This window comes from Mustela lutreola, chromosome 2 (genome assembly GCF_030435805.1).
Source record: "Mustela lutreola isolate mMusLut2 chromosome 2, mMusLut2.pri, whole genome shotgun sequence".
NCBI lineage: Eukaryota > Metazoa > Chordata > Mammalia > Carnivora > Mustelidae > Mustela > Mustela lutreola.
In genome coordinates, this window is record NC_081291.1 from 176,351,455 (window position 1) to 176,376,167 (window position 24,713).

General features: G+C 36.0%; 1 protein-coding gene and 1 non-coding gene across 2 annotated transcripts in view; one reads left to right on the plus strand and one right to left on the minus strand.

The window, feature by feature from the left end:
- Nucleotides 1-4,743: 4,743 nt before the first annotated feature.
- Nucleotides 4,744-24,713, minus strand: part of ADGRG7 (adhesion G protein-coupled receptor G7) — a 67,723-nt gene continuing 47,753 nt past the window's right edge. Inside the window, exons 12-16 of the mRNA XM_059164346.1 lie at nucleotides 22,797-23,143; nucleotides 22,029-22,119; nucleotides 18,323-18,478; nucleotides 15,909-16,065; nucleotides 4,744-5,817 (exon numbers count right to left, since the gene is read on the minus strand). Coding sequence (XP_059020329.1) covers nucleotides 5,557-5,817; nucleotides 15,909-16,065; nucleotides 18,323-18,478; nucleotides 22,029-22,119; nucleotides 22,797-23,143 — 1,012 coding nt within the window. The 3' untranslated portion in view covers nucleotides 4,744-5,556. The remainder of the gene's footprint in view (nucleotides 5,818-15,908; nucleotides 16,066-18,322; nucleotides 18,479-22,028; nucleotides 22,120-22,796; nucleotides 23,144-24,713) is intronic.
- On the plus strand, nucleotides 12,421-12,558 carry LOC131826259 (small nucleolar RNA SNORA8). The gene has a single exon (XR_009351508.1). It is a non-coding gene; the product is annotated as a small nucleolar RNA SNORA8 (small nucleolar RNA).

A 24,713-nucleotide genomic window follows, 5' to 3' on the forward strand; every position in this document is an offset into this window, starting at 1 on the left:
ATATCAGTTTTGGGGACGCTTGGGTGCTGCAGTCAGTTAAGTAACTGACTCTTGGTTTTGGCTCAGGTCATGATCCCGGGGTCCTGGGACTGAGTCGGTTTCTGGCTCTGTGCTCAGCACAGAGTCTGCTGGAGATTTCTCTCTCCCTCTCCCTCTGCTGCTCCGGCTCATGCTCTCTCTTTTCCTTTCTCTCTTTCTCTCACTCTCTCTCTCTCTTTCTAAAATAAAAAATCCTTTAAAAAAAAGAATATTTCTATCAGTTTTAATCCTAGTTTTCAAAACAAAATGTTATTTATAAAAAAAAAAAAAAAACCTGAATACCACCATAATAAAAAGAAGCAAACCATTGATACAGCATGAATAAATCTCAAAAATATGGTGACTGAAAGCAGCCAGGCTCAAAAGAGGACATGATAACATTTATGGCATTCTAGAACATGCAAGACTAATGCCCGGTAATAGAAAACAGATCAGTAGTTACTTGGGGTTGGCACTGGCAGAGGATTTAATTGGGGAGGAATACAAGGGAGTGGTATAGGGTGATGAAAAAGTGATTAATCTTCTCTAGAATAATGGTTTCACAGGTGTGTTCATTTGTTAAAACATCTAATTTACAGTTTTATTTTGCACAAATTATCAACGAAGTTAATTTAAAGGGTTAAAAAAAAAGCAAGCCCCCTACCAAAGCAAACAAACAAAATAGAAAACTAATTCCAATAGCCAAAATTAAGGAAAACCACTTTAATACTCTTTTAAAAGACAAAACACTGCCTCTAGTGACCCACTGGTGATACTGAAGTTTCCTATGGTTCAGTGCATGTCTTCGTATACACAGAGCATTGTATAACTGGAGCAACACTGAACATTACACATAACTGTTTATTATGTGCACTTAGCAAAGCGGCATAGGTGTGAACATACTGCATTTCCAAATGCAATGGCCTTTTTGTCACTCAAAATAGTATGCCCTCCATTTTGGTAATATACCCAGGTAGACAGAAAATGTAATGCCAATTTCAAGTAGTATCAGAATAGCTATGTTTTGGCCAAGATAGGTTTATTGGTTTCTTTAATTATTAAGAGATACATGACTTGTTTGATCATGTTTCCCTATTTATGCTGGGTGTCAGGAAGCTTCTGGTCTAATCTGAAACTGACTCCTTGCAAAAATACAAGACCATCTGACATGTTTCTTGGGGCCTACCTTCTTTGCTCCTATGATTATTTTCCCTTCCTCCTGATTTCCTTACTTAATCAGTTTTTCAGCAGCTTTTATATATATTTTTCCCAAATACACAAATAATGGGTTACACATATGTAAATGAAATAATAGATGATGCATATGTACCATTACTTTGAATCTGAGTTTTGTATGTGTGTTTTAATAATTAATTCCTGATAAAACTTCTCTCCCAAGATTTAGTGTTTCATTTTTAAGAAAATAGATGAACACAGAGACGGAAAATGTATTTGAGAGGAAATAATAACATTGTCGTGGAAGGCCACTTGCCTGTTGTACAATATAATGAAGAGTTAAAGAAGTCAAGTGTCTGGGGCTCCTGGGTGGCTCAGTGGGTTAAAGCCTCTGCCTTCGGCTCAGGTCATGATCTCAGGGTCCTCGGACAGAGCCCCGTGTCGGGCTCTCTGCTCAGCAGGGAGCCTGCTTCCTCCTCTCTCTCTGCCTGCCTCTCTGCCTACTTGTGATCTCTGTTTGTCAAATAAATAAATAAATAAATAATCTAAAACAAAACAAAACAAAAAAACCACACTTAAAAAAAAAAAAGTCATGTGTCTGTCATACATGATTCATTTGGCCTCGGTTGGCATATTTATGTCCCTATTCATTTTAGAAGTTTCTGCATTGTCCCTAACGTATTCCTTAACACAAAATGAAAAATATTCTGGCTGTATGAGGACATAGAAACTCAAAAACATGGTAAATGCTCTAGAAATCTTTTGCATATTTTGAATCAACTGTGGTGTGAACATTTCATTATATTAAAAAGAGGGGAAAATGACAAGCTAGAGAAAAATATTTTCATCAAATGTATCATTAAAAGACTAGTAACTATAGTAAGAGGAATTCCTACAAATTTATGAGGAAAAAATAACAATAGTTCAATTGATAAATGGACAACACAAATAACCGAAAAATAAAATACCAAAGTAAACAAATATATAAAAAATGTTTATGATACTCCAAATGTTGGTGACATTATAAATTAGTGCAATGTTTTCAAGGCATAATAATAATATATATAAGGAATGTAAACAAATGTTGATGATGTTGATCCTAATCCTTAGAGTTTACCTTAAGGAAATAATTAAAAAGGAAAATATATATATATACCAGTTTATTATGTGTCACTGTAATATTAAAAATCAAAATAAGCTGGAAATCCAATAGAATTTAGTAAATTATATTATGCAATCAATTATTTTTAAAAACTGCATTACTGGGTAATTTAAGTGAAATCAATATAAAATTTTATCTACTGTAATTAAAGTTATTTAAATTCTAATGTATTCAAAGAGCATAAGAAAACACAGAAAAATAGCCATCTTTGATAGGGCAGGGAATTGTGAATTTTGCTTTTTTGAAAAATATACTTTTTAAATATCTTCCAAAATTGTCATAATGTACTCAGCAGTGTTTGAAAAATCCAAGTAGGAAACCATTTCCTCTCTCAGTAACTTTCCCCATCCCCCACGCTTGTCCCAGGAATGGAACTTAATCCTGGTATCTCTGTCTTGGACCTCATCAAGGAGTCAGAGACTAGAGGTCCCAAGGAAGATATATTAAGGGGGCTCCACAGAGCCAGAGAACTCCAGTGGCTGTCAGGTGGATATGACACATTTGGCACTTTGGGTCCAGGTTTCCCAAACATTTGCAAAGAAAGCCAAATTCTTTTGAATGAGGCAATGAGTTTGAAAACAATCTCCCTTGGTTGGTAACAACAAAAAAAGGTGGGGTGGATATATAAACTAAACTTAAAAATGGGAAGGGCAAGAGAAAAAGCAATCCAAAACTCCAACAGTTAAACAAGCAGCACTAAATTCTCAGCTTAGACCCAGGAAAGAAAATCTAAAGGTCAGGATAGTTTGTTCCCTCAAAGAAACTACGTGTGTTGCCACAAGCAGACAGGCTACGGGGCATTGTTATCACACAGAATAAATCAGAAACATGGAAAATTAGCTCCACGTAATATCATGAGAACCAGTACTCTGAGTCTCCCTTTCCTGACATTTTCTTTTTAAGTTAAATCCCCGTTTGGCTCCCATTGTCCCTGTGCTTGCTCTTCAACTTCCAAAGCACCAAATAATTCTTGCTTTCCTTACCCACCCCATTCAAACTCTGCTCAGACAAGGATCTAACAGGCTTATTCAGAGTAAGAGACATGATCAATGTAACTGTCCAATCTCTACCCCAGGATATCCTGCCAATGGAATCATCCCCCGTCCCTCCACATCACAGGGGGCATGGGACTCAGGCCGGCCCAATATTCCATGAACATAATGCCTGTGGGCACAAGACCAAGGACAATATGCCAGTTCTTTGGTCCTCAGCTCTTTCTGTCTCTGCTTTACTCTGTATCACAAGGAACTGAGCCCCACAGATTCCAGACTCAACTGGCCTTCCCCAAAATGAGGTTGCAGGGCTGGAGAAAGGGGATGCCAATGGCCAATGTTCAGCCCTGTAATCCAGTTCTAGGATGGAGTCGAACACAGGACAAAGACCCTGGAAACCGGGGGAGAAAAGGAATCTTAACACATTCTTTGAACTCCTTGCTTTTGAATTCTAGACCTAAAGTTTTGTATTATATATTTTATGTTCTCAACCAGGACACTTGAGAGTAAAAGGAACTGCTTGTAATACATAAATCAGGATAACAGGTACAAATCAGAACCGGTTCAGGCAAACTAGGACATATAGTTACCAAACCTAAAACTGGCTCAGCCTTTGGACTTGATAATTAACCGAGCCATTAAATTCTCTTTGACCCTTAACCTACTTTGAGTTGATTTCTATCACTAAACTTCCTGACCACTGCACGAGGCAAAGGTTTAAATCAATAAGAATTACTTCCAAAGTGGTAGGATTTCAGGGTAGGCAGACAAACATCAATGTCTGCTGTCTTATCCCCTATAATATGTATGTAAACTTTTCAAATTTTTGGTATAGCCATTCCAGGAAAATTATAGGGAATTTTGGTTGCTGTACTCCCAAGAAGCCTGAAAAAGTGCAAAGAAAACTATAATCACCAAGGGAACACATATACTCCACACTCAGGCTAAAGAAAGCTCTTTGGTCATCTTTCTTTTCACTTTAAAGTGGCTCTTATTTAAAGTTTACTTCCATCCACGTATAAATTTTGGGATATAGAATAGGTCAACCACACCTTATAATTTTTCTAACCCCTATCTAGGAATATTACTATACCACTACTAAAAACACTAACCTCTGAGTTCTATCCTTTTCTTTTATATCCTTTTCCCTATACTTTTTCCCATTAACCTGTAAGGTCTCAGTTATGCCACAGATAAAATAGGCTCTCAGCTTGTCTAGGAATCCAACGGTCATTTACAACCATTTCTAGGAAAAAAAAAAACAAACATGTTCTTTAGGGTATGGTGAGAAGGGTATGGCACAGCTCACATGGCATTTACTAGTCCCTTAGTTCAGGGCACTCATAGCACTTGCCTAGTTTGTGACAAGACAAACACCACAATTCAAAGACTGTATCTCCTAAGTTCAGTGGGAATGCTCCCCACTCTTGTAGAGGTCATTTTTTATTCAGGAAGCCATTCATAATTCAAGTATTTGGAATTCCATCAACAGATTTCTTTTTTTTTTTTTTTTTAAGCCGTAAGTGGTGCTTGTGACTAACTTTTCATTTTTTGAGTCTCAGTGTCTCTTCATCAATAAAAGGACCGATGTATCAAGAACCAGAAAAAAATACAGAGAGGCTTTCATAATCAGCCCATCTTTTTGGATCTCACTGCCCACTTTTTATACAGCTAAACCCTCTGGTCACCAAACATGTTCTTTTTTGAACAGAAAAAAATATATATCCCTTTCCAGAGGTTAAACTGGTGCAAAATCCTGAAGCAGAAATAAAAGTATAAGCACATACAAATTAAGATAGTCACAGATCAAAAGTATTACATATATAAGCAACTCCCTGCAGGGTTCATTAAGAGCTATTTTGTTCTGGAAGATACATTTTTCTCCTCATGTTTTTTTTAGGAAATTGTAAAAGAATTTGTTTTATCAAAGTTTGTCACATTTATGATATAAGTAACAATGATATTTTGAATTATCTTGAATGCTGGGTGGAATTCAGGTGAGACTCTATTGAATAATAGAAAAAAACTACCAAATCCGTTATCTCTGATGATAACAAACAACAGGTTTTACCTGATTCTTAGCCTTGAGCAAAATATATTGAGGGAGACTTTCTGGGAGGACTGAGTAATAAAGGAAAGAAAAAGAATAAGCAAAACTTAACATGAGTTATGCAAAAAGAGGATTACAAAAGGTACTAATTTCACTGTCTAGGTGCTTGAGTCAGCTTGGTCACTTTCAGAGGGTATCATTTGCTCCATAATAACAGATGGCTCCAGCAGCGTAAAGCGTTCATTCAGGGCTGGAAAGGACCTGAGCATGTTATACATCCTCACACGCAGCCTCAGTGGGGTCACTGACGGCAGCAGCTTCACTCTCCCGGTGGACTCTGACAGCGACCTCAACACTTTGGAAGCTTCACTCTGGAAGATTTTTGTTTTGACAGTGTAGAGGATAAAAATTTGCAATCCCTGGCAGATAGAATAAAAGGTTAATGTTAGATCAGATTGAAATATAGAATCAGGGAAAAGATTTATTTAACTGTGCCACCCACCCTTCTTATCATGTACAACTCCTCAGCTCGAGTTTGCACCGGCAGCAGCTGAGCACTTGATTGTCTCAGAGGGCTGAGGTGAGATTCTTCTCCTATGGAAAGTGCTGCATATACGCAGTAGAGTTCGAAGACTTTTATTCGGATCCCAGTTCACCACATCTTGGCTGTCTCACTAAGAGGCTCTTTCTCTTCTTGACACCAAATGGGTGTTCCTACAATTCAGCTGAATTCTGACACTAGAAACCCAGAGATAGTGTCAGATTCTACAGGTTAAGGCTCAGTCTTACAACTGCCTTCACTTCAGATACTAGTCAGAAATATCTGGTCCCCACATTACCCACACTTCTGTCTGACTTGACTACAAAATCAGGAGTTCCCACAACCCCACCTCGCGGCTTCAGGTTTGATAATTCACTAGAACTACTAAAAAAACTCAGGAAAGATCTTTACCTGCTATTACCTGTTTATTATAGAGGATACAACTCAGGGACCATCAAACAGAAGAGATCCTAGAGCAAGGTACAGACGAAGGGGGACCACCTTCCCAGCTCTTCAATATGTTCACCAACCTGGAAGCTCTCCAAACCCTTCATTTAGGGGTTTTTATGGAGGTTCCATTATATGGTTTTGGTAATTATATCATTAGCCATTGGTGACTGACTCAATCTCCTGCCCCTCTCCCCTTCCTAGAGGTGGCGTTGAAATTTCCAAGCTTCTAATCCAGGTTTGGTCTTTCTGGTAACAAGCCTCCAGCCTGAAGCTATCTAGTGACCTCAGCCACCAGTCATTCATTAGTATACAAAAGACACTCATATCGCTCCACAGATTCCTCAAGTTTTGGGAGCTGTGTGCCAGGAACTGAGGACAAAGACCAAATATTTATGTTTTAGTATACCATAGTAACTTTACTTTTTTCCTCACATCTTTTATCTTCAATTTCTGAAGGAGGCAGATGGACTGTGGGTCACTTAATACTTCTTCCAGTTCTAACATTCTATGCTTGTACAGTACTTGGTTTTTTGGCAAAATAACTAAAAATTTGGTGCATTTAAAACAAAACAAAAATTGTAAGTACTTCTATTCATTGTTTTTCTGTCCTTTATATACAAAGATCAGATGTGCATGAGAAATTAATCCACAAAAGCTGAATACATTTTTTGTACACGTTTAAAATGAAAATTGCCATTTAATGAAGTCTTACTGGTATCAGACACTGCTTGTCATTTAATCCCCATCATTTAATCCCCAATCCCCATCATTTAATCTTTCTCATTTACTCCTTCGTCTCAGGTCATGATCCCAGCATCCTGGAATCGAGTCCCCACTAGGTTCCTTCTTCAGTGGGATGCCTGCTTCTCCCTCTCCCTCTGCCTACCGCTCCCCCTCTTTCTCTCTCAAATAAATAAAATCTTTTAAATAAACAAACAAATAAATAAATAAATAAAATTTTTTTAAAAGATATTATCATTGGGAAAGCTGGGGGAAAAAATACCCGGGAACTCTATATTATTTTTGCAACTTCCTGTTTTAAACTATTTGAAAATAAAACGTTACTTTAAAAAATCCATAATGTCTCCAGATTAACATCTCTAGGGCCCAAGCCTTATAGGAACTATTTCTAGAATCATATGCTCTGAATACTGTTGTAGAAGACTCTGAGACTCTGTTAAGATAACGTAAAGACCCTGTAACTTTAACTAATAAAATCAGTACATATTGACAAGAGATGGACCAGTTCTCTGATCAAAAACAGGAAGATTAACTTGATCATTATCCAACAGGTGGGATTTACTTCTCTGATGAAGGTCTTGATGACGCAAAGAAGGATGGATAGGACATAGGTTTCAGAAGGGCAAAAGTGGTCACTGACCATCCTGATTGTTCAAGGGAAAGAGATTTATTTTGAGGACATGAGAAACCTGGTACTCTTTGTGGAGTACACTCTTTCATTTTTAATTCTAAAGCAAAGACAGACTGGATAAAATTTCCGGTTGTGCAACTATTAAAAAAAGACCTACACCATGGAGAATTCATAAAGACACCATCATGTGAAACTGTGTGAGTGGAATCCCAATACTTCTATACTCCCTAGAATCCCAAAGATGTTATAGAAAAACACAAAATGTATGGATCAAACTAATTCTTTTTAAGCAGTATCTATAGCACTTAGTAAATGTCTGTTAGAATTATAGCATTCTAAATCTAGAAGGAGCCTTACATATAAACTAGTCACCTTAGTGTACATAAAAATCAAATCCTTGTTTAAAGTGAAAATTTCTAGCTCTTAGCCCATAGATTGTGACTGACTAGGTAAGGGGTGAGTCCCAGGAATAATTCTCACGTAGACAATAATATTCAGATCCACAGCACCAACTTTAACAACCCCCCTCCATTTTATATTTTACATAGTTCACTCAGAGAGGTTGTAAGACTTCCCTAAAAACATATAATCATTGATTATATGTTATATGAATCATTAATTCATAGTAAAATGAACAAAGCTAGAATTAAAACTGGAAGACAGCCTGACTCTCCTTTTAGCCCAGTGCTCTTGCCATATGACCATGCTCAATTTTACCAGATAGTACTAACATTTTGTAATGAGCCTCTATTTTATAATGTGCCCTTCATATGCATGGAGGACAGAATATCCTTGATTATACTTCCTTCCAGGTACTTTTTTAAATTCTTCATCACTCTAGGATACAAACCCATGAGTCACTGGCAATCCAGACTAAGATTATCCTATTTATTTCCCTTCTGGGGAGTTTCCATTATGTGTTAACAACAGAGAAACACTGCCTTATATTCATTTAAATCATTTACATTTAGTGGCAGGTACACATCCATTGCTTGAGGCAGTAATTCTCAAAAGACACTGGAATGGGGCACCAGGAATAGAGGGTGAGGTGCTTAGAAATGTTAAATGAGGCAGTTACAATTTAAACAGCCAAGCTGCTCCCACACCTGGCTAGACAGACTCCTAGATATTTGTGGTCCAATCAAATTCACCTAATGCTTTCCAGTAGTTTCCATTTTGTATCAAAGACTTGTCTCCTCAGTGATATTTGACCAGGGCCAGAAACAACCAACCTGATACCAACTTCCCACAGTGGTTACTACTCTCAGTGACAAGACTATCATCAAACACTGCAGTTTCATCACAAAATATTAGACAAGTATAGCCCATCCTGATATCAAACAAGATGTTATCTACAATGAAAGATACACAGGAACATATTTCTTGCATGAGAGAACTGGAAATCTAGTTAAGGAAATGAAACTGGAATGCATAAAAAGTTAACTTCTGAGTACAAGAAGAAAGGGGACAAATGAACTTACAAAACTATAATAATTTTATTTAATTTCATAAATTATATTTATTGATTTAATTCATAGTAAAATGAACAAAGCTAGAATTAAAGTTATACTTCAAGGGTTTAAAGCCCATAAGTGAATAATCTATGTGGATTATACCAATGTCAGTTTCCTGGGTTTGACAGTGTATTATAGTTACATAAGATGTTATTGTTGCAATAGCTGAGTGAAGGGTACATAAGAACTCTCTGTACTATTTTTGCAACACCCTAGGAGTCCAGAATTTTTTTTTTTTTAATTTTAAGGAATTGTGTAAGAATGGGAAGAATAAAAAACAAAAGAATTTTGACCTTTTTACACAACATAAAATCTCAGTAAGTCTACAGAATTTCAATAAAAAAAGATTACTGACAATAATTAAATTCCAGCCTAATTTGTGGTTTATGTATCATGGTACCTAAAGAAAAATTACCAGGGAGGAAAGTCCTCATTAATATTTACCAGCTTCCTCTAAAGAATTACTCAAAAATATACCAGTGAGAGATTCATTAAGATTAAAAAGTCAAAATAACAGGACATTCCAATATAAAAAGACTAGCAAAAGGCATTGAGACTATTGAAGCATAATAAATTGTAGTTGAATGTGTCGATTATACTTTGATAAAAAAAATTTTTAAAGAAAAGAAAATATAATTGAGATAATTATCAAATATAATCAAAGTATTATAAATATCTCTTGAATTAAAATAATGTACACACTCTGATTTAATAATTGCAGAGCAAATTTTAAGTTGTACCAATAAAATCAAGAGACAGGAAGCAGCTATACTGTGTTAATGTTTTTACCTTAAAAAAGGAGGAATCAACATACATTGTTTTATTCTGGAAATTGAAAATTGTATCTTACAAAGCTATAGTAATGGTTTATAAACAAAGATAATAATTAACAGAATGGAAATGTCCTAATAATTAGAGAAGTTTAAGTAAAAGCATACATAATTTTTGTGTAAATGGATTGATGTGAAAAAAGAAAATAAGATGACAGAATTGTGGAGGCCAAGAAAAACAAGGCTGTACCCATCTGGAGTCTACCCCTGACATAAGTACAGCCATCTTGGCAAAGCAGAGGCTGGCACCTTGCAACCCCTCTCCAACCCCTCCCCTCCTCTCTGTGTGACATTCCTAGGCCACCCCTGGTTGCCCTGGGGGAAAAGCAAATAGTTAATTTGCAGAGATCACAATCCTGCAAGACCGGAGTCTCCTTCCATTTACCAGTGTCCTAGAGATTTACAACAAAGAAGCTATCTTAACAATAGCACAATTTCCAGAGGCAAATAACTCAGTTCCTCAAGCCCTAAATAAAGTTAAATTTCTCCTAACCTAAATCTCACTAACAAGAACACTTGATCGGATAAATGTGAAACTTTATTTCTAAACCTCCAAGATAGTGTCAGCAATCATTCCCAAGCATATGACCCACTGATATACATCTAAAGGGTCTCATGAGAAGATTTTTATCATTGGTAATGAATAACCTTTCCCCCAGACAACAGCTAGCCCCTCAAGATCCTAGAGCCCTCGCTTCCAAAATTCCTCAGAGACTTACATCATCCATAACCCGCTTTGTCCTCACCTACCACCGAGTCCACCCCTACTCTGCCTTTAAAAACTCTCACTGTAATCTGGCTGGGGGTCCTAGTCCCTATTCCGCTGTGTCAGGCATACTTGGGCCCAAGCTTAAGCTTGTCAAATAAACCCTCATGTGATTGTATCAGTGTTAGCTCCTTCGTGGTCTCTCTGATGTGAAAACTCAGGCATAACAAGAATAAGATCAAACATATTAGTTTTGATGGCTAAAATTCAACTAAATAGCTAAAAGTTTAAGTTTTTTTAATAAAATGAAAAAACAATGAGAAAATTATTTTAAAATACAAATCTAAATATATGGGATCTAAAAAGAGGTAAAACAAAATCAAAGTGATAAAGAAAGATAAAAAAACTTGTTTAAATAGATAAGATCAAAGAAAAACAAATCTGAAGTTGCTGCATTAATATATGGAAAATCAGATTTCAAGACAAAAGGGACCAAAAGTGACTTGTTATAATGATGAAAGATGTAATATACCAGAAATATACAATATCCATAAATTTCTAGGAACATGATAATACAGCATTAAATTGTATAAAGACAAACGGTAAGACTCTATATACAGAAGGAAAAGTCTTTGTAGTGTTTTTTGTCAGACTAAAAGCCATTATTCACCATGAGAGGAGGCACAGAGTTAAGAAGCAAAGAGAGAAATTCTGATTTCAAGATAAGTCTTTCAAAAATGCATACTTGTTTTATCTTAGAGTTTGACATTCTCCATGCATATACACAAACAAAAATCCCCTAAGGTCAAACAGGATTATCTTCATTTTAATCTCACATTTTTGTTCATTCATGTCACTATTTTTGCCATGAAAAAAATTAGAAGGTGACCATAATCCTTAGTCTAAATGTTCTGCTTCTTAGAATAAATGCCCCTAATATATTAATAGAATAGGTTACAAAAAAGAAAAAGAATATAAATCTGCATTTCCTATTGTTTTTTAAGATTTTATTTATTTATTTGACAGAAAGAGATCACAAGTAGATGGAGAGGCAGGCAGAGAGAGAGATAGAGGGAAGCAGGCTCCCCGCTGAGCAGAGAGCCCGATGCGGGACTCAGTCCCAGGACCCTGAGATCATGACCTGAGCCACCCAGGTGCCCCATGCATTTCCTATTTTAAAACAAAATAAGAATGGAATATTTTTTAAACACTGATATTTGAGATAAGACTCAAGGAATAAAAAGACCTTCAGTCTTATGTATAATGTTACAAAAACAACTTCATAAGGTTCTGCTCTTCAAATCAACCCTCTTGCAGATAGCAACTATAAACTTTAGACAAAATATTTTTTAAGACCTATCTGAATACACTGAAGAACAACTAAAAGCAGTCTGAAACTGGAAGGAGAATCTAGGAGTTGGAATTTGGGAAAAAGGGAACTGTAACTGGGTAGGATTCCTGTTTTGTTTTATTTTTAATATCTTTTAGCCAGAAAGCACAGTCTGATCACCCCACATAGGGTGAATAAACCTGGAATTAGAAGGCTGTCTTACTAGGTTGAAGAACTGGAAAACAGGGTTTAGGGAAACTATAGAATCTGAAAAATAATCGCACTGCATGGTATCTGCCCTCAGCAGCTCATTCCTGCTGGGTGTTCAAAGGACAGTACAATAGAAACTCAGTATCTGGCATCGTTGGTTTTCTTGGCTTCGTGCATGTTAAACCTGGTATTTTTATTGAAACAGTATTCTTAACGGTTTTTCATACTGCTCAGCTTGAGATAATTTTCAAGAGGAAGTAATGCTTCTCCTTTTCTAGGGTGTTTGAAATTGAGAACCAGGCAGATCCACACTCAGACCCTAAACAGGGCCCTGAAGTAAAAACATTGGATCCCAAAGATTACAGGTGGGGAGTTCTTAAAATATGTCCGTATTCAAATGGAGATGCAAGAAACCCAGCTGAAAGAACTCTGGAGTGACAGTGACAACTGTGAATTGATCAAGTTCTTTTTAAAAGGGCTGTTTTGAAGATTATGATTCTAACTTTGGAGGAACTATGGTGATGAGCAGTGACTGGCAGTGGAAGGAATCACATGTAAAAACTCCTTAAATAAAAATTTATTGGCTTAAAAAAAAAAAAAGAATCTGAAAAATAAGTAAGAATATTCAGAATATCCAGGAGGAAACAGAGAGGGGGGAGCTCCAGATTCTGCTTATAAATTCTGCCCAAATCTCTAACTGACCTCTGAACTATAAATGCATGGAGTGAAGTCTAAGAAGCATGTCTGAGACTAAAATAACTAAGCAGAGATTTCCACTGCTGTCTTTCCTAGGAGATATAGTTTTCAGTTTTAGTCCAGCTAAATTAATTATATGCTAACGCCACTCTTGGTGGGAATAAAACAGAATGAAGAGTTGCTACAGTGTATTATTTAAAATGTCCAGGAAACAACCAAAATTACTAGACATATGAAGAAACAGGAAAACATGGCTCATACTAAAGAAACAGGAAAACATGGCTCATACTAACCAAAAAGGCAAACAATGGAGATTGACTAAAATAACCCAGATGTCAGAGTTAGCAGACAAGGATTTTAAAGTTTTATGCATAGTGTGGTAAAAAAAAAAATGTACTCATAATGAGCCAAAATTAGGAAATATCAGCAAAATAAAATCTATGAAAACTAATAGGATAAAAACTGTGAAACTAAAAAAGTACTATATCTGAAATAAAAATCACTGGATAGAGTTAACAGCAGACTGGAAATGACTAAAGGTAAAATAAATATCCTTGAAGATGGATCACTAAGATAATCCAATCTGATGACTAGCAAGAAGGAATGAGAAAGAATAAACAGCTCTGAGACCTGCGGAAAAATATCAAATGGTCCAACATACATATAAATAAAGTCCCCAAAAAAGAGAAAAGTAAAAGAACAGGATAGGAAAAACTATTTGAAGAAATAAAGATTTAAAAATTCCTCAAATTTGGTGAAAGATATTAAAGAAGATTCTGGGAACTCAGCAACCCCAAGCAGAATAAATGCAAAGGAAAATGCTAAAAATCAAAGATAAAGATAAAATCTTGAAAGCAACCAAAGGAAATAATTCATTACATACAGGGGGAAAAGAATATGAAACATTCAGGATGTCTCATCAGAAACTGGAGCAAGTTTGTGAAATGACTTCATAACACTAAAAGGGGAAAAAAAACTATCAACCCATTATTCCATTTTCATGATAATATCCTTCAAAAATGAAAGTAAACAGAGGAATAAAGAACTAGAATGACAACAGAAGACAAATAGTAAAATGGTAGATATAAATCACCCATATTAATAATCACATCAGCTTTAAATGTACTAAACACTCTAATTAAAAGACAGAGATTGTCAGAATGAACAAAGGGGTAAGACCTGCCTATTTGCTATGTACCAGATACATACTTTATTTTTTTTTTAAGATTTTATTTATTTATTTGACAGACAGAGATCACAAGTAGACAGAGAGACAGGCAGAGAGAGATGGAGAAGCAGGCTCCCTGCTGAGCAGAGAGCCCATTGCGGGGCTCGATCCGAGGACTCCAGGATCATGACCTGAGCTGAAGGCAGAAGCTTTAACCCATTGAGCCACCCAGGAGCCCCCAGATACATACTTTAAATGTAAAAGCACAAGTTGAAAGTGAATGGATTTAAAAAATATATACAATTCAGCCAAAATGCATAAGAAGGTTGGAGATCAGATAAAATAGACTTTATGACAAAGAGTACTCAGAGTTAAAGAGGAACATTTCCAAAGGATAAATGGCCAATTTACTCAGAAGATATCACAACCATAAATGTATATGGATCTATTAGCAGAACTTCAAAATGTATGCAGCAAAAATTGATAGAATTAAAGGGAAAATAGACAAATTCACAATCACAGTTAGAGATATTAATACTCCTCTTTCAGCAATTGAGAGAAACAGACAAAAATATTGGTAAGGATAGAAAATCTGTACATTACTAACAATCACTTTGACCCTACTGACATTTTTAGAACACTACACACAACAACTGCAGAATGCACATTCTTTCCAAGGATAAATACTTTAACAAGATATACCAATTCATGGCCACAAAGCAATTATCAATAAATTTAAAAGAAATGAAATAAAACATTCACACACAACTTACCAACACTGAATAACAAAGTAACAGAAAAACTGAACAGACCAATAAAAAGTTTGGAGATTGAATAAGTAATCATAAACCTCCTGATAATGAAAAGCCCAGGATCAGATTACTTCACAGGTGAATTCCAACAAGAATTTAAAAAATAATTAATACCAATTCTTCTCAAACTCTTTCAAAAAGACTGAAGAGGACGGAACACTTCCAAACTTGTTTTATAAGGTCAGCATTACCCTGATACCAAGCTAGACAAGAATACTACAGAAAAGAAAATTTCAGGCCAGTATCCCTGATGAATGTAAATGCTTAAATCCTCAACAATTACGTGAGGTGATGGATGTATTAATTATTTTGATCTTGGTAATTATTCCGTAATATATATGTATATCAAATTGTCATGTTATACACTTTAAATATATACAATTGTATCTGCCAATTAGTCCCAATTGTTCCTCAATAAAGTTTTTTTTAAGATAAATGACATAATTTTATAAAAATTTAAAAAGAGAGATAAAGAAAAAAATTCAGCCAACCCCACAAGGGTCTAAGCTCCAACAGTAACCGTAACATTATCCATATCAACCATATCAACTACGGTGAGGAGCTGCCATGAACCTATTACATGGGAGAAAAGGAATCAGGAGGTGTTTGCCAAGCCAGTTGCTGGACAAAACCTCTTCTGCTAAGAGAAGAGGGACTAATGTGGTCTAACCATACTGTAATTATAGTCTATGAACTGTGCCCATGAACTGTACCTTATGAGAGAAGTCATAAAGAGCTTTCTTTCCTCTTCAAAATGTATTGAAAATAATCTCCTAAAGGTATCCAAGCAATGACCTTTAAAGTCACCATTAGTTTAGTCCAGGGTAATATCATCCCTACCACTGCATGATCTGCTACCTTCAGACTAATCCACACCATACCTGAGTAGTGTTGAAAAGGCAGAACATGTAGCTGAAGATATTCCTGACGTCATCATTACCAATCAGCATAAAGTATGCCAGAATCCAGGTAACTCCAAAAACAACTGTAATAGATAACGTACTAAGAATCTTCTTTAGGAATGAAACCTTTTTTGTGCTAGGTAAGAGAAAGCAAGAAATAAAACATGGTTTTATTTATTAATATCATTTTACTTATTAATATGTGTTACCCTCTAATTGTGAATATTCAGATGGCCATATATACTATTTAACAATATTATGCATTAGGCAGAAAACCATGTTAGACCTACAACTGGGTAAAATCTGATTTAGCAAGCTTCATTAAGGAATACAGTGATACTTGCTTAAAAGCTCAGGCATAAACAGTCCTTTACATTCTACTGCAAGCAAGTACCACACACACACACACACACACACACACACACAAATCAATGTTTTCTTTGGAAAGGAATTTTATCTTGGTGATCAGTCAGTGAGAAACTCCTTTTCTGGGCATCTGGGACCTTGCCATGTTGTAGGTTGATATGAGAATGAAAGGTTATTAAGATATAGAAATGTAGGAATCTGAACTCAGCCACATGACTTACCAATAGGATCTTAGCAATTATTGGCACAAGCAGAAGCTTGAAAGCATTTTTCTCAGTAGAGCTGGCCTTTTTTTATTGTTCTTTGGCACCCTGACACCACTATATTGAGAAGCCTGTACTGGCCTTATTGTTGATGAAAGACTATACAGAACAGAGATTAGCTTTCCCAAATGAGCAGCTTCTACTCAAAATCAATCACCCAACCACCACCAGACACAAAAATAAGTCATCTAAGACCGTCCATCCATAATCAAGTCTGTGAAGAAAAGAACAAGTACCTGACCAACACTCAAACTTACAGCAAATAATAAATATTTGTCACTTTGAGCCAGTAAGTTCTGGGGTGGTTTACTATGCAACAAAAGCTAATTGATACATGAAAGATAATTTGTTAAACAATTAACTTGTAACCTGCTTTTTTACTGTGACTAAGCCAATTTAAGAACCACGAACCGTCAGCCAAAATCTAGAAATACAAATCTGTTGCTGTCTGTGGCCAAAATGATACTGCTTTGTATAAAGGAAATATAACTTACTCTGCAATTAGGCTAAGAAGATTTTACCAAGATGTTTCTGCACTGCTAATAAAACAAAGGTTTGAATGATTATCAGTGATAGTCTTTTCCCCCACATTTTCCCTCAATATGGATTACCGTTCATATCGGAAAGATGATACTCACTCTTGATCAGTAAAGCACACAGTTAAGATGATATTCCCACTAATGTCAGTTGTTTTCACCCAACTGCTCATACCAAATGAATCCACTTGGTGACTAACAAAGCTCACAGATGTGCTTATAATAAATGTACTGGGAGTAAATGGAGTCTTATAAAATTAAACCTGGATTCATGGCCTCATTAACACCGTGTTCTAACCAATTGTGATGTTGAAGGTATGGATAAAGAGAGTATACCTGTTTAATAGTTTCTGTTCTTTACCTCTCCATGGAAAGCTTTTTGTTTACCAGGTACAACAATGAAAAGGCTTATTGAGGTCAGGAAGGTTATAGTAAGAAGAACACATGGGAACTGATAGACCAGAGTACACATGTCCCACCTGAGGATATGTGGACACAAAGTTGCCAGATGTTCCAATTTTTTCAAGAGAAAATATAATTTTTAAATCTCCCAATTTTTATGTTTTAAACTAATTTAAAAAAGTAAAGCCACTATCAGATTCAAGAAACACATGCAGGGGCACCTGGGTGGCTCAGTGGGTTAAAGCCTCTGCCTTCGGCTCAGGTCATGATCCCAGGGTCCTGGGATCGAGCCCCACATCGGGCTCTCTGCTCTGCAGGGAACCTGCTTTCTCCCCTCTCTCTGCCTGCCTCTCTGCCTACTTGTGATTTCTCTCTCTCTGTCAAATAAATAAAATCTTTAAAAAAAAAAAAAAAAAGAAAAGAAAAGAAACACTTGCAAAATATAACCTGAAGCTACTAGTTTGTAAAATGAAATGCAGTTACCAGCATCTTCTCTCAATCTTCTCATTTCCTTAATGATTCAAATCTGATTTCTTGCATATTTGGGATTGGGGGAGAAATTTTCTTTTTTTGAAGTCTTTGGATTTAGTTTTTAGTTGGGCTTATACAGCACTGAAGAGTGTTAATGTAGTTCCATATTATTGGAAGATGAGAAGATTTACTTTCTGAGACAAAATTTAAAAGAAAATCCACCCTGCAAACCACATATCCTTGTCATTGTCCCAGAAGTCTGAAGACTCTTTTAGAATCTGTGGATGCATTGTGGTGGTATATTATGTACTGTATGAGGAATGCCTGAGAGCATCCCACTAATGGGTAATCTTACCTTGTCAGATTCTGGTTAGTCTTCCATATCACTTTGACTATAATGATAATAAATATAACAATATTGTTGATGAGGATAATGGTGACAGGCATCATGAATGACCACAACAATGAGCTTGTTATAAGACCGTCGTTTCCTGAAACTGCTAGCCAGCAGCTATGAGGAGAAAAAAATGATTTTAGTAGATTAAAAAAGTTATACATACTGATTCTCTGGGCTATTAACGTTACTGAGAGAACTGCTAAAACCCAATAGCTCTTTGCATTCTATATATTTGAAATGACTTTCAAGAATTCATCCACTAGGGAAAAAAAAAAAAAAAGAAATACTTAGTTCTACCATATTTCCTGATATATGGGCTAGTGAAAAGAAAATACTTTTAAATCAGGCAGTCCCAAATGTAAATGTCATTCTGTCACTCACTAGGTGTCTGACTTCAGGCAAGTAACTGTTTTCGCTCATTTGTGAACATGTAGCACATCTAGGTGACTCAAAATTTTAAAGGTACAAGTCATCATAGAGATACCACTCTCCCTATAACTATCCCTCCGTACGACTATGCCTCGTCACCTAGTTTCTATCACCAGTGCTAATCAATGTCTCTTGTGTATTCCTCTGGATTTAGGTTATGCATATGCTAGTGAATATTTTTTTTCTGATTTTTAAACAAATAATAACATATTGTACTTTTATCACTTAACAATGTATCTTGAAGATCACTCTAGATGTGATTATAAAGACTGTCATTTTTTTTTATATAGCTGAATACTACTCCATTATTTTTTTTGGTTATTTACATAGTCACTTATTCATGGGCATTTTTAAAGTTTAATGCTTAAGAATATTTTAATAGTTATTTAACCTCACTGCATCTGTTTTGAGGTTTTTGTTGTTATTGTTGCAAATGGTTTGGGTGGTATTTTGGATTTTTTTTTTTTCCTCATCAGTAAAGTATAGTAATCACTTCTTGGCATTGTCACAAGAATGAATTCATCTATTTGGTAAGTATTAACAGGATACATGCTATGTGATATCTAGTTCTAGATATCAGATATTAGCAGTGAATAACAACAACAACAAAAATCCAAAAATTTCTTCTTTGTGACATGATGCTGTATATAGAAAACCCTAAAGACCTCCATACTGTTTTCCACAGTGACTGCTCCAATTTGCATTCCCACCAACAATGCAAGAGGGTTCTCTTTTCTCTGCATCTTTGCCAATGCTTGTTGTTTCTTGTGTTTTGTTTTAGCCATTCTGACAGGTGTAAGGTGATATCATTGTAGTTTTGATTTCTATTTCCCTGATGATGAGTGATGTTGAACATCTTTTCAAAGTATCTATTTGCTATCTGGATGTCTTCTTTGGAAAAATGTCTATTCATGTCTTCTGCCCATTATTTAATTATCTATCTTGAGTTTTGGAATTATTAGTCTTGCTAGATGCAGGGATAATAGAAGAGCACATGTAAAAGTAAGAAATCGGCTAGGAGTTTATTACAATAATCTGGTGGCTTGGGTGAGAAGAGGAAATGTTGGGAAAGAGTCTGATTCCACATATATGCAAAAGTAAAGCAATGGATTTATTTCTAGGTTAGATGTGAGATGAAGGAAGATTAAGGCTGATTCCAAATCCTTTGACCTGAGTACTGGGAAGGACAGAACTACCATTAACTGAAATAGGAAACATGATAAGAAGAGCAAGTTTGGGAGGGAAGACCACAAGATGTCCCATTAGACACCCCAGTGCCAGTATCAGGCGAGCATTTGGGTATTAACAAAATGACATGAGAAGCCCTGGCATGTATTTGGCATTCAATTAATGTATGTTTTCTTTCCTTGCAGGTATAACAGTATTATTATACACATCAAAGGATTTCTACATTGTCTTGTATTGGAATGTTGTTACAATTTAAATTATTTGAAATCATATTTCTAATCTGAATGACCTAGAAGAAAACCGGGAAGTTCAAATCTCTATAATGAAATAAAAAGTAAAAAGGAATGCCTATACTCTATTAACAGACAGAATAGGTGTATCCTTAAATAAAATGGTGAGAGCTAGTGAGTTTATCTTCAGGACTTCTGGCATTCTTTTCATTGCTAACTGGAGAACAACCTTCCTGTCATTCTCCATTCTGCCATCTCCTACACAGAAGAAATGGGAGGGCACTTGATGAGAATTTAAAGAAATCCTTCTGAGAAGTACTTTCAGAACTCTAGAAGCTTCTTTGGTGACTAAATAAGTCACCATCAGAAGTTTCAAATGAAGAAGATGAACACATTTCTTATCTATGCAGCTTATTTTCTTACTCCTGATCTGTAATTGTGGCATTAAATTTTTTAATTTTATTAAAAGATATTTAACCATAATTAAACAGAAAAAGTACTACTTGGAGTACTTGGCTCCTAAAATTGGTAGATAGTCTCCTACTCTTAAGTTGGGCCTGATCAACCTTGAAAATAGGTATGCACCCTAACACCACAATCTTCCCTTGGCTGTACTGGCACATTTCCAAGAGTTTTGTTTTGTTTTGTTTTGTTTTGTTTTGTTTTAGTTGCTTTTAGACTTAAGGTGAAATCCAAGGGGTAAGAATGGTTGAATTATAAAATGAGAGGGGAGGATAAATTATAGAGCAGTTGCCATTTGGTAGCAGAAATACACATAAAGTGGTTCCTGGGTATCTCAGTTGGTTAAGCCTCTGCATCCAGCTCAGGTCATGATCCCAGGGTCCTGAGATGGAGGCCTACATCAGGCTCCTTGCTCAGCTGGGAGCCTGCTCCTCCCTCTAACTGCCTCTCTCCAGCTTGTGCTCTCGCTCCCTCTCTTTCTCTCTCTCTGACAAGCAAATAAAATCTTTAAAAAAAAAAAATTAATACCCATAAAGAGTTCCAACTCAGATTTCTTTTTTATTTTTTAAGACTTTTATTTATTTATCTGAGAAACAGGGAGAGAGAGAGAGAGCATAAGGAGGTGGGAAGAGCAGAGGGAGGGGGAGAAACAGACTCCTCACTGAGCAGGAAGCCCAATGTGGGGCTCGATCTCAGGACTCTGAGATCATGACCTGAGCCAAAGGCAGACCCTTAACCCACTGAGCCACCCAGGCACCCCTCAGCTCAAATTTCTTTTCTCCTACCTCACAGAAAAAGCAAACACCATGCAGTTGGGTATTTCCAATAGTAACAACTATTCACACTATAATCTCAGGGAGAATTTTTTTATGTGTGATAAATCATCATAAAACATTCATTCTAATCATATCAACACAAAACCAGTCATAAGTACAGATAGTGCTCTTCAAATTATAAAACATCTTCATACTTTCTTGACCCCTAACTGTGATCTCAGAGTAGACATTACTTCATTGTTATTCCTATTTCCTAGATAAGAAAACTAAGATAAAGGGTTACTAAGGAGCACACATATTGTGTCCTATGATTTTTAGCCTTAATAAAAGAAGACAAATCTAACAAAGTTTAGGTTATAAATTTAGAAGGTAATAACTAGCTTTATAAAAGGATTTTTCATAGGAAACTTTCATGTCACTACATTTAAAATATAATGTATTGTTTAAGAATTTGAAATGCTCACTTATGATACTTATAAGGTGGGACACATACATACAGTGACACTTGGACTCAATCACTGAACAGTTACACTCTTATATCAAATGAATGGACATTTAAAAATATATATATAAACTCACATTTCTTCTTGTCGGTAATTTAACTCCCATTGTGAATCGCTCTGAGAAAAAATAATTCCCACTGTTACAACCACTACTATAGCCGGGACACCTATGTGGTAAAAGAGAGCCATTGAATTAATAATTTACTCAAGACTGGAATTAATTATAGAAGAACATTAATGAGTTACACATCTGACCCTTTTCAAGACTGTACTCTTCTTCCACTGCAGCCAACATACCTAATGATCTATAGATGTGGGTCGATGGAGGACATAATTTTTCGGTAAATGCTGGCCTCTTTCTTTTTCTTTTGGCTGTACCTACTAGTCTTAAACATTTCTGATTTCTTTGTAACTCTTACCACAATTTCCATTCTTAAACTGCCTAATTCCTCTTTCCCTTGAATAAATTTAAATTAGATATCATTCACACAATTCTTTGCTGGAACCCAATAAATTTTTCAAATTATTTTTGTTAGAATCACTCTTGATGTTCTCGAAACTTTTTTTTTAAGTAGCTAGAAAGTTAATCATATATGGTCTAAATTTCAAATGAAACTAACAGAGATGTGAACGGAAATTAACATCTCAAGGTTAGTTTGTCCTAGCTGTGACTAGGACAGCTGCCTGATCACATCTTCCTCCTTCCCAGGAGTGTAAGCAACCAGGCAGAAGGCGCACTCCTAGTGACTGCTCGATTCCATCTCCCCTTGTGCCATTAGGTTGTTAAAATTAGGTTATTTCAACAAAATTAAATTTCTGAGTAAGCGGAAAGGCAAATGCTTACCCCATCCAATTAAAGAGATGAACAGAATGAAACGTTGAGGAAGAGGCCTCATGGTCCTAATGAGAAGGAAATAGAGCTGGGCAGCACTGAGGCCAGTCCAGCTAAACGTCACCAACAGGAAATAGTGCAGCAACGCAGCAACCACAGTGCACTTGGGATTCGGGTCGTACACAGTGTCTTGGGGCAGTATTTCATTTCTGTTAGAGTCAGGCTTATTGGTGTCACTATCACTTTTCTTTAAGTTCTTATTGGAGTTTTCAATTCCAAACACAAAGAGGAGGTTAAAAATCAACATGGATACACACAGACTGACCAACACCCAGGTTACTGAAGTTTTTCTGACGTTCCTGAAAACAAAGAAGTATATATGATTAAACAAATAAAACACACGCAAAAAATAAACTCTAGTGAAACTGTGAGAGAACACAGAAATATTATTATCCAGTGGAAATCCAACTCTTAACCCAGTGGTCCAGCTCTTAAGTCTAACTTCCCGAGTACACCAGAAGAGCTCGCTATTGTCGCATTTCCACAAAGAGGTGAGTTAGAGAAAACAGGTTGATATATCTTTCTGTCAAACTATGTTGTAATCAAAGGTGACAGCTAGTTTTCAGAGAGGACCCCCACAGAATGCTTCTTTCAGGTATCCATACCCTGTGTAGCCCCTTCTGGGGCCAGCCTGTGACTTGCTCTAACTAATGAAATGCACCAGAAGGCCTGGCCTGTGAACTTATTCACCAGATAAAGCACTACTGGGGCCAGTGATACTTTAACAACCCACAGAAAAGTTTTAACTCCTTTTAAAACCAGAAGGGAATTGGGTGCCTGGGTGGCTCAGTTGGTTAGGCAACTGCCTCTTGTTCAGGTCATGATCCCAGAGTCCCAGAATCAATTCCTGTGTTGGGCTCCCAGCTCCATGGGGAGTCTGCTTCTCTCTCTGATCTTCTCTCCTCTCATGCTTGCTCTCAAATAAATAAAGAAAATCTTAAAAAAAGAAAAAAAAAGAAGGGGAAAGAATTAACTTTTATAGGTCAAAGTACAAATAGGAGCATATATTAATATGTTCACCTTTATACCAGTACAGTTGTAAAACACAAGTTTTAAAACTTTCAAAGTTTTTAAATCTTTTTTTAATAGAGGAAGGATCCCATAAAGTCACTTTTCCCATGAAAGTATTAAAAAGCTTTCCCCTTCGTTCTCCTGGGAGTTCTGAGCCACCAGGTAAAACATTTAGTTAACCTGCTAAAGAAACCACATAGGAATCCTCTGGGATGATATGGAGATGGAGAAAGACCCAGATGTTCCAGCTCCAAGATGAGCCCCAGTGGGTCCAACTCTACCCACCACTTGATTGAAGTCTCACAGGAGACCCACAAGAGACCAACAGAAGAACCATACAGCTGAGCCCAGTGAAGCCAAAGAATCATTAGAGATAAGAAATAAATGTTTTAAGCCACTAACTTTTCGGACAGTTTCTTCTACCACAATAGACAATAGGTTCTCCTCTAGATTTACAAACATATACAAAGGCTATATATAGAAAGGCTCTAAATGGATTTTTTACATTTAAAAATAGGAAACTATTGCATATTAGTAGATGAATCCATGTTCAAATGTAGAGAAAGTCTCTTGCATTTTAAGAACTATTTTAGATTTTAAAAAATCCAAGTATGGATTTTAAAACAATAAAGTCAAATATAATTTTAGACTACCTTTATAAGTTTAAAACAAAATGGTATAATATTTAGCTTACATTACATTTAAAGAGTAAGGCTTCCATAAACATTTTAAATTAAATAAAAATATTTAAAATTTGTGTCATGGTCTATTGCTGCTACTAAAGATATTTTGAGAAGACTAATGATTACTATTTCTCTGAAAGGCTTACACTCAACAAAATTTCACATGTGTCTTCTG